This window comes from Schistocerca cancellata, chromosome 11 (genome assembly GCF_023864275.1).
Source record: "Schistocerca cancellata isolate TAMUIC-IGC-003103 chromosome 11, iqSchCanc2.1, whole genome shotgun sequence".
NCBI classification, from domain to species: Eukaryota; Metazoa; Arthropoda; class Insecta; order Orthoptera; family Acrididae; genus Schistocerca; species Schistocerca cancellata.
Genome location: NC_064636.1, coordinates 59,424,925 through 59,438,158, shown reverse-complemented (window position 1 = coordinate 59,438,158; position 13,234 = coordinate 59,424,925). Strand labels below are relative to the sequence as shown.

Genomic DNA, 13,234 nt, shown 5'->3' with positions numbered 1-13,234 from the left:
TGATCACTTGTGAATGTAACATCTTAATTGCAGTGTGCTATTCGGGGCCCACCTTCCGTACTTGCTCCCCTGGCTGCCAGATTTCTGCCCGATAGCGGAATACTGTATATATGGAAAATTCTTTCAGTAATGAGTCATTAGTTTCTCAATCTACTCATATTCTTCTGTAGAACCACATCTCGAAACCTTTTTTCATTCCTTGTCTAAACTTTGTATCATACATGCTTCACTATTACATATGGCTATGCTCCATTCAAATACATTCAGGAAATACTTTCTACCACTTAAATTTATATTCAATGTTAACAGCTTTCTCGTTTTCTGGAATTCTTTTCTTGCTATTGACAGTCTGCATTTTATATTTTCTCTACTTTGCCTATTGTCAGTTATTTTACTGTCCATGCAGCAGAACTTGTCTACATATTTGTGTCTCATTTCCTAGTCTAATTCCCACTGCATCGCTTTTAATTACATTCCATTACTCTTAGGTTACTTGATGTTCATCGTATAACCTCTTTTTAAGATGTTACACATTCCATTCAACTGGTGGTTCCAAGTCACCCTCAATCTCTGTCAGAATTACTCTTGTCATTGAAAAATCTGGAACTTTTATTTTCTTTTTTATGTGCATTGGTAAAAGAACAGACACTAATGACAATCCACAACTGTATGGAACACTTACAAAATGTATTTGCTTACTGCAAATTCCAATGCATTAGTTGTATTAGGTATAGTGGACCACAATATAAGGATTTAGATAGTATGGCAATTGGGAGTTTGGGTTAGTCCAGGGAGCATGCACAGATAGCCGAAGTTACGGGGGCCACTCATGACAAGTGGGAAATCCGGATTTGAGTACTGTGTGGCACAAGTTTTCATATGTCATTGGAATGTACAACTATACCTAACACAGCTGATGTCAAGGAATTCAGTCAGTGAATAAATTTCGAAGAATTTTAGTTTCTTGCCCGTGATTTTTAATTTACTTTCCAAATCTTGCTTTGGGTTCCTTTACTGTCTGCTTGAATAACATGGGGGTAGGTTTCAATCCTATCTCACTCCCTTCTGAAGCACTGCTTTCTGTCTATATTCTTAGAGTCTTATTACGGTAGTCTGGTTTCTGTAAAACTTGTGGACTACCTTGTTCTTCCTGTTTTTGCCCATGATAATTTCAAAGGTCATGTACCAGTCAGCATAGTCATAATGGTTATCTAAATTTATAAATGTTACGGGTGTAAGGTTTTCTTCCTTCAAACTATCTTCTAACATGCCTTAACATCAGCACTGCCTCACAGTCCTACATTATCGTATGAGTAACTAAATTATGTGGTTTGCAGCTGATTGCAGAAAAATGTGCGCACGCTCTGGAGTCGGGCCTTTCGATTATTGCGTGCATAGGGGAGAAGCTGGAGGAACGCGAAGCAGGACGTACCACAGATGTCGTGTTTGCGCAGACGAAGGCAATCGCTGACAAGATAACCGACTGGAGTCGCGTCGTGCTGGCATATGAACCTGTATGGGCAATTGGCACTGGCAAGACTGCAACTCCTCAGCAGGTAAACTCGTGTGTGTGTGTGTGTGTGTGTGTGTGTGTGTGTGTGTGTGTGTGTGTGTTTTTTTAAATTTCTGTATCAACTAAAACAGGTAGTTATGTTCATAAAATATTGTCCTGCTTCCTTGGTTTCTCTGCCCGCCTCATTTGTCACCAGCTAGTTAGTACAGGCTCTCTTTCCTACAACAAGCACTTGTTGATTTTGCACCCTGAACTTTGTCTTAATACTTTACCTTGCGCACAACTCCTCCAAATTGACTCGCTTGGCACTGGCAGCACTAATTCCGATCCCTTGGCTTGTCGCCAGCCGTTTTTGGCATTATCAGGAGATTATAAATCGTTAAGTTTTACTAATCTCACTGTTAGTTCTCATAAGTTCACAACTCTGTTCCCTTACTTTCATGAAATTTTGAAGATATACATATGTAAATAAAAACAAAATTTGTTTGTTTCATATATTTGTTTATTTAAATTGTCTTTGGTACTCAGTATTTCTCTTTCATGTGATATGCAGCAAAACAGTCTCCAAGATGTAACGTAACTCCACATGACTTGCACATTGTTTTTTGTCCTCTCTTTTCCTTTTTTCTTTTTTTTTTTTCTTTTTTAAGTTTTGAGACATACATGGCAGTTTCTTTGTTTTTGTTTATTCGTTTCGGAAATAGGTACTAGTTGGTGTTGCTTTATGTGACCAGAAAGTCTGTCAACTAAATCATGATGAGACGTACCCGATGTAGTGGAAACCCCCCAAGTTTTGCTCAGAAGCAGCTACATGGTCTTTTTATCCATGAATCGGACACTTTAAATAAAAGATCATGAAATTGGAGATTATTGTGTCCTGTATTGAAATATTGCCATGTACGGAGTGCATTAAATGATGCACAATTAGAGGTACATGCAAACCTTTTTTGACCCTTTTATAGTTTTTCTTTATGTAGGATAATAACTCAAATATTGGTCTGCCCGCTCCACTCCTTGCATGTATTTGTTATAGTCTAATACACTTTCAGGTTTTTTAATTGTGTAATTGGTTTTTCTACATTTTCTTTTAGTGTCAGTCACAGTGGCTTTATGTATTGAAAAGATCATTTGTATTGTTTTAGTTTTTGAAGTTCTCTGTATCTGTGTGAGTACTTAACATTTCTGTTGATGAGAAGCTTCAAACACATTGACTTTTGTGCACTTTAATTTTTCCGGAAATCCGCTATTTTGCCATATCATTCCACAAACTCAAATTTTCGTTTCAAGTAACTTTTCTGCAAGATCTGCACTGTTATAATAATTATCCATGTAGGGCGGGGGGGGGGGGGGGGGGGTCCTGGGTTCTGGGTATCACGTCCTGCTTTTGTCTGTCTGTTCCACCGCTTTCACATCCATCTGTTCCAGACATATTTTTGCTAACTCCACATTCCACGCGGAGCTCATATGGAAATCACTATCGCAGTTAACAAAATCGCTTCCTCTTTATGATTGAATCCCAGAACCCGTGGGTGTGGTGCAGTACCTTTGTCTGTTCAAAAACAAATGTGTGGTTTTATTGATGCTGTGCTCTGTCACTCCAGACATCCATTTGGCAGAGTTGCAGCTTCCTCATGTGCAGCAAACAGCACTCAAAGGTGCATTATTGCATCAATTTTAACCATTGAGTGGAAAATGGTTTTTATGTTACGCTTCTCCATTATTCTGGCAATCTTGGCTGTTGGTGGCCTTTCACACAGGAGCGACACCAGGTGGTTTGTTTCTTCTTCTGTATTGTTTTCTTTCTTTCTTCTTCTTGCTCGGCTGGGGAGAATATCTTATTTGTGTCTCCGAGTAGCCATTCTTGCGAAAGATTTGTGCAGATACTGTAACTTGATAGGCAGACTTTCCTTGTTGCATAGGGCTCATGTTCTGTGTGTTAGGATGGTGAACTCGGATTTGCACTGTGCTCGATGAAGGCAGCTGTTGGTGTTTGGGTACCATTTTCTTCCTGTAGATGGATTTTCCCTGTGTGCTGTTGGGATTCTTCATCAGAACATCTAGGAATGGTGGGTGCCTTTTCTCTTCAACCTCCATGGTGAGTCTGACATTGCCGTGTATGCTGTTAAGGCAGCACAGGATTCCTTCTGTTATCTCTACCGTGTGGCCAAACCAGGAATGTGTCACCTACATACATGTAGTATAGATCAACAACTCAGGACGAGGCAAGGATATGGTCTGAATGCAGTGCCCCATAACATCAGTACCACAGTGGCTTTACGACTTCCCAAAAATATTCAGAGGGAGTTCCACTACATCCAAATAGCAAGCTCTAGAAATTTTCAAATGTGTAGCAAAGCCAAAGACACGGCATAGCTACTGAAACCACTTGTGTATCACTACCCACACCATGTCGATAACTTGACAAGAGTTTGTGAAAATGCTTAAAGTGATTTGTCTGGACAAGGGTGATCCAGGCATCTTAGACATCAGATATCTCTTCATGCAAGTATCACTGGAAGATTCTGTGGTACTTCTAGACACTTGGACAGCACTTTTGTGAAACTGTTGCAGCATTAGTCTATCATCTACTTACAGTATGGTGGAAAACTCTGTGAACAGGTAAACATATTCCTCATCAGTTCCCCTCTAGCACCAGGCATTGTTAACCTGTGTACAGGACAGTTTGAGCAAACAGCTCTCGAAACTGCAAATATGAAAACAGATGTGCTCTACTGGAACATGGATGACACATTTGTGGTTTGGGTGCATGGCAAAGAAAGCACCACCTTCAGAGCATACACACTTAATTCAGGTTTACTATGGAGGTGAAAGAAAACAGAAGCCTGCTGTTCCAGGAGTGGCTGCTATCATCCAGTGTAATGCAAATCTTTGCTAACCAGCCTGGTAAAAATACAGGGTTATTACAAATGATTGAAGCGATTTCACAGCTCTACAATAACTTTATTATTTGAGATATTTTCACAATGCTTTGCACACACATACAAAAACTCAAGTTTTTTTAGGCATTCACAAATATTCGATATGTGCCCCTTTAGTGATTCGGCAGACATCAAGCCGATAATTAAGTGCCTCCCACACTCGGCGCAGCATGTCCCCATCAATGAGTTCGAAAGCACCGTTGATGCGAGCTCGCAGTTCTGGCACGTTTCTTGGTATAGGAGGTTTAAACACCGAATCTTTCACATAACCCCACAGAAAGAAATCGCATGGGGTTAAGTCGGGAGAGCGTGGAGGCCATGACATGAATTGCTGATCGTGATCTCCACCACGACCGATCCATCGGTTTTCCAATCTCCTGTTTAAGAAATGCCGAACATCGTGATGGAAGTGCGGTGGAGCACCATCCTATTGAAAGATGAAGTCGGCGCTGTCGATCTCCAGTTGTGGCATGAGCCAATTTTCCAGCATGTCCAGATACACGTGTCCTGTAACGTTTTTTTCACAGAAGAAAAAGGGGCCGTAAACTTTGAACCGTGAGATTGCTCAAAACACGTTAACTTCTGGTGAATTGCGAATTTGCTGCACGAATGCGTGAGGATTCTCTACCGCCCAGATTCGCACATTGTGTCTGTTCACTTCACCATTAAGAAAAAATGTTGCTTCATCACTGAAAACAAGTTTCGCACTGAACGCATCCTCTTCCGTGAGCTGTTGCACCTGCGCCGTAAATTCAGTGTTTGACTTTGTCATCGGGTGTCAGGGCTTGTAGCAATTGTAAACGGTAAGGCTTCTGCTTTAGCCTTTTCTGTAAGATTTTCCAAACCGTCGGCTGTGGTACGTTTAGCTCCCTGCTTGCTTTATTCGTCGACTTCCGCAGGCTACGCGTGAAACTTGCCCGCACGCATTCAACCGTTTCTTCGCTCACTGCAGGCCAACCCGTCGATTTCCCCTTACAGAGGCATCCAGAAGCTTTAAACTGCGCATACCGTCGCCGAATGGAGTTAGCAGTTGGTGGATCTTTGTTGAACTTCGTCCTGAAGTGTCGTTGCGCTGTTATGACTGACTGATGTGAGTGCATTTCAAGCACGACATATGCTTTCTCGACTCCTGTCGCAATTTTGTCTCACTGCGCTCTCGAGCGCTCTGGCGGCAGAAACCTGAAGTGCGGTTCAGCCGAACAAAACTTTGAGTTTTTCTACGTATCTGTAGTGTGTGGTGACCATATGTCAATGAATGGAGCTACAGTGAATTTATGAAATCGCTTCAATCATTTGTAATAGCCCTGTATAAGAGGGCTGTATGCAACAAGGAAAGTGCCTAATGAGAGTCTGCATGAAACCTTTCACAAGTACTGCTACTTAGAGGCACAAATAAGATGCACTCTCCAGTTGAGCAAGAAGAAGAAAGAGAACAATCCTGAAAAAGCCATGTGACTGTGCAGGGCTGCTCACAGTGAAGATTGCCAGAATAACAGAAGCACACCATACAAACCATTTTCCACTCACCAGTTAAAATCGAGACTAGATTTGACTCAGTCGAAGACCAACTAGGGCTACAGGACCTCATATCTGCAGCATAAGCTGTGAGTGTGGTATGCAGCACAAAGGCCAGATACCACAGTGCATGTAGTAACATTTCATCCACTGTAAGGAATTCATTTGTTGTGTAATGTCTTCTCCAGTTTTGCAGGGATACCTCCATAATAACATATACTGATCATCCAGAGCATTTTCACCACTGACCTACTATCAATATAAACTCATCCAGGTTATAGCAGTGTCACACATGCGCTGTGAATGTAGTATCGGTGAGTGTGCTGTCCGTGTGTAGAATGGGGAAGGCACACCATCTATCTAAGTTTGACAGGGAAGATTGGGATGGTCCGGAGGCTCAGCATTAGCATTTTCGAAACAACCTAACTTGTCGCCTGTTCGGGAGTGCTGTGGTGAGTGTCCTCAACACGTGGCGAAACCATGGTGAAACCACATCCAGAATTTGTGCGGCTTGCCCCCACCCCCCCCCATTACAGATGTCAGATGTCATAGGCTGGGCAGGCTGGTAAAACATGACAGACTGCGAACTGTGGTGGAACTAACATTGGACTTGAATGCTGGGCAGAGAGTGTGTGTGTGTGTGTGTGTGTGTGTGTGTGTGTGTGTGTGTGTGTGTGTGTGTCTCTCTCTCTCTCTCTCTCTCTCTCTCTCTCTCTCTCTCTCTGCACAGTGCACCGAACACTCCTAACCCTAACCATCCCCCCTGCGGGTTCGGGGGTTAGAATAGGCCCGCGGTATTCCTGCTTGTCGTAAGAGGCGACTAAAAGGAGTCTCACATGTTTTGGCCTTATGTGATGGTCCCCTCTCGGGTTTGACCTCCATCTTTCTAAATTATTCCGAAGAGCGAGCCAATTGGGGAAGGGCGCCTTACATGGTGCACTGTATCCGTCATGCAATTAGACCTTTAGCCGGCTTTCACGTCGTTGCAATGGTGTCCCGCTCGTTTTCGATCTTTAGGGCGGGGATACGTCCCTGGGTGCGATTACCACGCTGCCCTCTGCAGTGTTTCTTTTAACTGCGACGACGACCTTGGACAGTTTTGCACCTAAGATCCAGCACGGTAGCCAGTCCGTTGTGGTGGGGCCGCCATGTACCCTCTTGGTTGTAGCCCCCTGACAACACAGGGATCGCTCTACTGATGCCTGCGCCGTTAACTCCCCTCGTATGCCAAGGAGTAGATGCCTATCCTCCTGGGGTATCAGGACTCCCGGCAACGGCCATCCTGCCAGGTGGCCTTTGCTGTGGCTGGGTGGCGCCCGTGGGGAGGGCCCTTGGTCGGAGTAGGTGGCATCAGGGCGGATGACCCGCAATGAAGCGTGGTACATCATCTCTCGCTGGCGGCCAGCCGCCAGCAGTCTCTAAGCGTTCTCGGGCTCAATTTAATGCTCAGAAGTACGATCCGAAAACGTTCCCCTCCCTGGCCACGCCGTGGGAAGAGCGTAAGTCCCAGGATGGAGGTAACAGTTATTCGCCCCGATTCTTAGTTTGCACGAGAGCTGATGGGGAGTCTTTTCTCTCCACAAAGCCTCAGTTCTTCGTCGAGCATTTAGAGGACAAGTTTGGGGAGGTGGAGGACTTGTCTAAAATGCGCTCTGGCTCAGTACTGATACAAACGGCATCCTCCGCCCAGTCACGCAGGTTACTTGCTTGTGACAAGTTGGGGGATGTTAACGTTACTATTACTCCACATAAGAGTTTAAATATGGTCCAGGGTGTTATTTTCCATAGGGACCTCCTTTTGCAGTCTGATGACGAGCTGCGCGCCAACTTAGAACGTAGAGGTGTTCATTTCGTCCGGCGCGTTCATCGGGGTCCGAGGGACAATCAGGTTGCTACCGGTGCCTTCATCTTGGCCTTCGAGGGTGATACGTTACCGGAAAAGGTCAAGGTGATGGTCTACCGATGTGACGTCAAGCCCTATATCCCTCCCCCGATGCGGTGCTTCAAGTGCTGGAAGTTCGGCCATATGTCTTCCCGCTGCACTTCCAGCCTCACATGTCGAGATTGCGGACGCCCATCTCATCCCGATACTCCATGTGCCCCGCCTCCCATCTGCGTCAACTGCGGGGAGCACCATTCACCTTGCTCGCCAGACTGCAGAATATTCCAGAAAGAGCGCAAAATCATGGAATATAAGACCCTGGACCGACTGACTTATACTGAGGCCAAACGGAAATACGACCGATTACATCCAGTGCGAATGACAACTTCCTACGCCGCTGCTACAACACCTGTGCTAGCCCCATCAGTTTCGCGCCTTCCGGCCGGATCGACGAGTGGTACAACTCCTCCTGCCGCCTTGCCAGTGGGGGGCTCTACCCACCGGGTTGCTCCTGTGCCACCTACCTCAGGAGCAACACCATGCCCCCCATCGGGGACATCGGTCCCCGCTTCTAAGCCGGAGAAGTGTCCAACTTCTTTGGCTTCTCACGCTCGCAAGGGGTCCCTTGGGTCCCTCCCTTCCCAGGTTTCCACCGGCGGGAAGGCTGACGATAGACAGTGGCGTAAGTGCCCACAATCTGCAGGTCGAAGGGCTTCCCGATCCTCCTCAGTCCCGGAGACTGAATCGGTGAAGCCCTCCCAGCCAGTTAAACCCAAGGAGCAGCGTGAGAAATCAAAGAAGAGCAGCTCTAAGCCCAAGGAACGCGCGGTGGTAGCCACCCCATCGCTACCTTCTAGCTTTGCGTCTGAGGACGAGGTGGAGATTCTGGCGTCCGCTGAGGACCTCGATCTCGCCGGTCCCTCAGACGCCGTGAATAGCAATAGCACTAGCACGGGTGCTCAGTCGGAGGCAGCAGGTGACCCAGCGGCGTAATCTGCCGTCCCAGTCCCGGCACGCCTTTCTCAGCCATGGACAAAACCATCCTCCAGTGGAACTGCAGCGGTTTCTTCCACCATCTAGCTGAGCTCCGCCAACTTATCAGCCTTCACCCTTTCCTCTGCATTGCTCTGCAGGAAACTTGGTTTCCAGCAATGTGCACCCCCGCCCTCCGTGGCTATCGGGGTTATTATAAGAACCGAGCAGCTTATGAAAGGGTGTCTGGTGGCGTCTGCATCTATGTCCTTAACTCTCTTCACAGCGAGTCTGTCCCTCTACAAACAGCTTTAGAGGCTGTCGCTGTTAGGGTGTGGACGCCGCAGGCTCTTACCGTCTGCAGTCTTTACCTTCCACCGGAGGGTGATGTCGCGCAGCATGTCCTGGCTGCGCTGATAGCCCAATTGCCGCCACCTTTCTTATTACTGGGCGACTTTAACGCCCATAACCCTCTGTGGGGTGGGTCAGTGGCAACAGGTCGAGGCGCCACCGTTGAGCATTTATTGTCGCAGCTCGATCTCTCGATTTTGAATGATGGTGCCTCCACACACTTCAGTGTGGCGCATGGCACCTACTCCGCCATTGACCTTTCAATCTGTATCCCTAGCCTCTTACCATCTGTCCACTGGAGTGTGCATGACGACCTGTGTGGTAGTGACCACTTTCCGATTTTTCTGTCACTACCACAGCGTCACTCTTCTGGGCGCCCTAGCAGATGGGCTATGAATAAGGCTGACTGGGACTTGTTCTCCTCCACTGCCGCTATTGAGCCTCTCTCAACTGATCCCATTGATGCGGTGGTTACATCGGTCACCGCTGGCATCGTCACTGCCGCCGAGTCTGCCATTCCCCGTTCTTCTGGGTCCCCTCGGTGGAGGGCTGTGCCTTGGTGGTCGCCTGAGATCGCTGAAGCGATTAAAGATCGCCGGCGGGCGCTCCAGCGTCACAAGCGACATCCCTCCATGGACCACCTTATCGCATTGAAACGGCTGCGTGCGCGGGCCCGCCTCCTTATCCGCCAAGGCAAGAAGGAGTGCTGGGAGCGGTATGTGTCCACCATTGGACTCCATGTCACTCCATCGCAGGTCTGGGCCAAGATTCGACGGGTCTTCGGCTATCGGACCCCAGCCAGCGTCCCTGCGCTCTCACTGAATGGAGCAGTTTGTACTGACTCCGACGTCATTGCAAACCGCTTAGCAGAGCATTTTGCTATGAGTTCCGCTTCTGCGAATTACCCCCAGGCCTTCCGCTCCATTAAAGAGCGGATGGAACGTCGGAGCCTTTCTTTTCGCACCAACGCTTCTGAACCCTACAACGCTCCATTCAGTGAGTGGGAATTTCAGAGTGCCCTTGCCGCTTGCCCTGATACCGCTCCCGGGCCAGATCGCATCCACTGTCAGATGCTGAAACACCTTTCAGTGGACTGCAAGCGACGCCTCCTCGACCTTTACAACCGTCTCTGGGTCGAGGGTGAGTTTCCGTCGCAATGGCGGGAAAGTATTGTCATCCCCATTTTGAAACCTGGAACGAACCCTCTGGAGGTGGACAGCTACCGTCCCATTAGTCTCACCAACGTTCTTTGCAAGTTGCTTGAACGGATGGTGAGCCGGCGCTTAAATTGGGTGCTGGAGTCTCGGGGCCTTCTGGCTCCGTCTCAGGGTGGGTTCCGTAAAGGCCGCTCCGCCACCGACAATCTGGTGAGCCTTGAGTCGGCCATCCGTACAGCCTTTGCCCACCGTCAGCACCTGGTCGCTGTCTTTTTCGACATGCGGAAGGCGTACGATACGACATGGCGTCATCACATCCTTTCTACGCTTCATGGATGGGGTCTTCGGGGCCCTCTGCCGATCTTTATCAGAAATTTTCTGTCGTATCGTACCTTCCGCGTGCAAGTCGCGGCCTCGTATAGTTCCTCCCTCGTCCAGGAGAACGGGGTACCCCAGGGCTCTGTCCTCAGTGTCTGCCTGTTTTTAATTGCAATAAACGGTCTCGCTGCGGCAGTAGGCAATTCTGTCTCCGCTTCCCTGTATGCTGACGACTTCTGTCTTTACTATAGTTCTATTAGCATTGCAGCAGCTGAACGTCAGCTACAGGGCGCAATCCGCAAGGCGCAGTCTTGGGCTGTAGCGCGTGGTTTTCAGTTTTCGGCTGCCAAGACCCGCGTTATGCATTTTTGCCGGCGCCGAACGGTCCATCCTGAGCCGTGGCTTTATCTTGCCGACGAACTTCTTGCTGTGGTGGAGACCCACAGGTTTTTGGGTGTCCTTTTTGATGCCCGGTTGACTTGGCTGCCTCATATCCGGCAGCTTAAACAAGCGTGTTGGCGGCATCTCAACGCCCTGCGTTGTTTGAGCCACACCCGCTGGGGCGCCGACCAATCTACCCTGTTGCGGCTCTACCAGGCGTTAATCCAGTCTCGCCTGGATTATGGGTGCCTAGCTTATGGCTCAGCATCCCCATCTGCGTTGCGGGTGCTGGACCCAATTCTCCACAGCGGGATACGCCTTGCCACTGGTGCTTTCCGCACCAGCCCTGTGGACAGCGTCCTAGTGGAGGCAGGTGTACCTCCACTGCGGTTCCGACGCCAACGTTTGCTGGCCGCTTATGCTGCCCATGTTTTTAGCTTGCCCGGGCATCCAAATTATCGTGTCCTGTTCCCGCAGTCAGTCGTCCATCTGCCAGACCGTCGGCCCCGGTCGGGTTGTCCGATCGCCGTACGCATCAAGGAGCTTCTCTGCGGGCTTGGGTTTTTCCCAGTTCCACCTCCTTTCCGGGCGCCTCTGCGTACACCCCCGTGGTGTGTTCCTCGCCCTTGTCTTCGGTTCGACTTGGCACAGGGCTCGAAGGACTCGGTCCCTCCAGAGGCCTTCCGCCGCCGCTTTTATTCCATCCTGGCCACGTATCAGGGCTCTGGAATTGTTTACACCGACGGTTCGATGGTTGCTGGTCGTGTCGGGTATGCACTAACTCTAGGGGACCATTCTGAACAACGGTCCTTGGCGGCTGGCTGCAGCATTTACGCTGCTGAGCTAGTCGCCATCTTTCGTGCCCTAGAGTATATCCGCTCCTGCTCAGGTGAGTCCTTCGTTATCTGTAGCGATTCCCTGAGCGGTTTACGAGCTCTCGACCAGTGTTTTCCTCGTTCTCGTCTGGTGATGGCTATCCATGAGTCCCTGCATACTATTGCGCGTTGCGGCCGCTCTGTGGTCTTTGTGTGGACCCCCGGTCATGTCGGTATCCCGGGCAATGAACATGTTGACCGCCTGGCGAAAGAGGCCACGAGTAAACAGTCTCTGGACGTTGGCCTCCCAGAGACTGATTTGCGGGCAGTCCTCCGCCGAAAAGTTTTTGCGCTTTGGGACGCTGAATGGCGCAATCGGATCATGCCCAATAAACTCCGTGCCATCAAGGAGACGACGACTGTGTGGCGGTCATCCCTGCGAGCCAACCGCAGGGACTCTGTCGTTCTTTGTCGGCTCCGCATTGGCCACTCCCACCTGACACACAGTTATTTACTGCGCCGGGAGGACCCTCCTGTATGTCGCTGCGGGGCGGCTTTGACAGTGGCCCACATTTTGTTGGCCTGCCCCCTTTTAGCTGTGGTCAGGCAGACATTTGCGCTGCCTGATACGCTCCCTGCCCTCTTATGTGATGACCCTGGTATGGCTGACTTAGTTTTCCGTTTTATTCGGGCAGGGGGTTTTTATTATTTACTCTGATTGTTTGTTCTGTTCTTTTGTGTTGATTCTGACCATTGGCCTACAATTTTACGCTGAGTTTTTAATGTGTTCTCGGTGGTTGGCTTTTCCTTTTTATCTCTATGGTCGGCCAACCACTGTCACACTCTGTGTGATTTTAATTTGTTTCGTCTGATCTCTGTAGGGGTATTTCTTTTCCTGTGTCGTCTGACGTCTTTCCTGTTGTTCGTTTTTTATTCTCTTTGGGTGGTTTTACTTTTTTTTTGGAAAAAGGGACCGATGACCGTCGCAGTCTGGTCCCTTTACTCCCCCCCAAACCAACCAACCAACCAACTCCTAACCATGGTCCTTCGCAGCTGACCTGTATGTGTGCCAGTAGTAACACCACGACATAGGCAACTACAACTGAAATGGGTACATGACCATTGGGTCATTCCATGTGAAATCAACACTCTTGTAACATGAATTTTAACTCGTAATCTCAGATTTTGTTGAAACTTCGGCACAAAGAAAGCTTACAAATAGATTAAAGGAAGTATCCAGTTTTATTGAAATCTGGTGACCCATTTTGAAAAATGGCAATGTGAATCAAAAACCACCATCAAATACTATACTGTCATAATTTCAAATTGCTGTAGCAACTCTCCTAATTAAGTTAGAATGGAAGGAGAGTCATTTTGCAGAATTTTTTCAT

The 13,234-nt window shown here is 48.2% G+C and overlaps 1 protein-coding gene across 1 annotated transcript in view; it reads left to right on the top strand.

The window, feature by feature from the left end:
- LOC126108641 (triosephosphate isomerase B) overlaps positions 1–13,234 on the top strand; it is a 52,535-nt gene that overhangs the window by 30,653 nt on the left and 8,648 nt on the right. Inside the window, exon 4 of the mRNA XM_049913950.1 lies at positions 1,338–1,556. Within this exon, the coding sequence (XP_049769907.1) occupies positions 1,338–1,556 (219 nt within the window). The remainder of the gene's footprint in view (positions 1–1,337; positions 1,557–13,234) is intronic.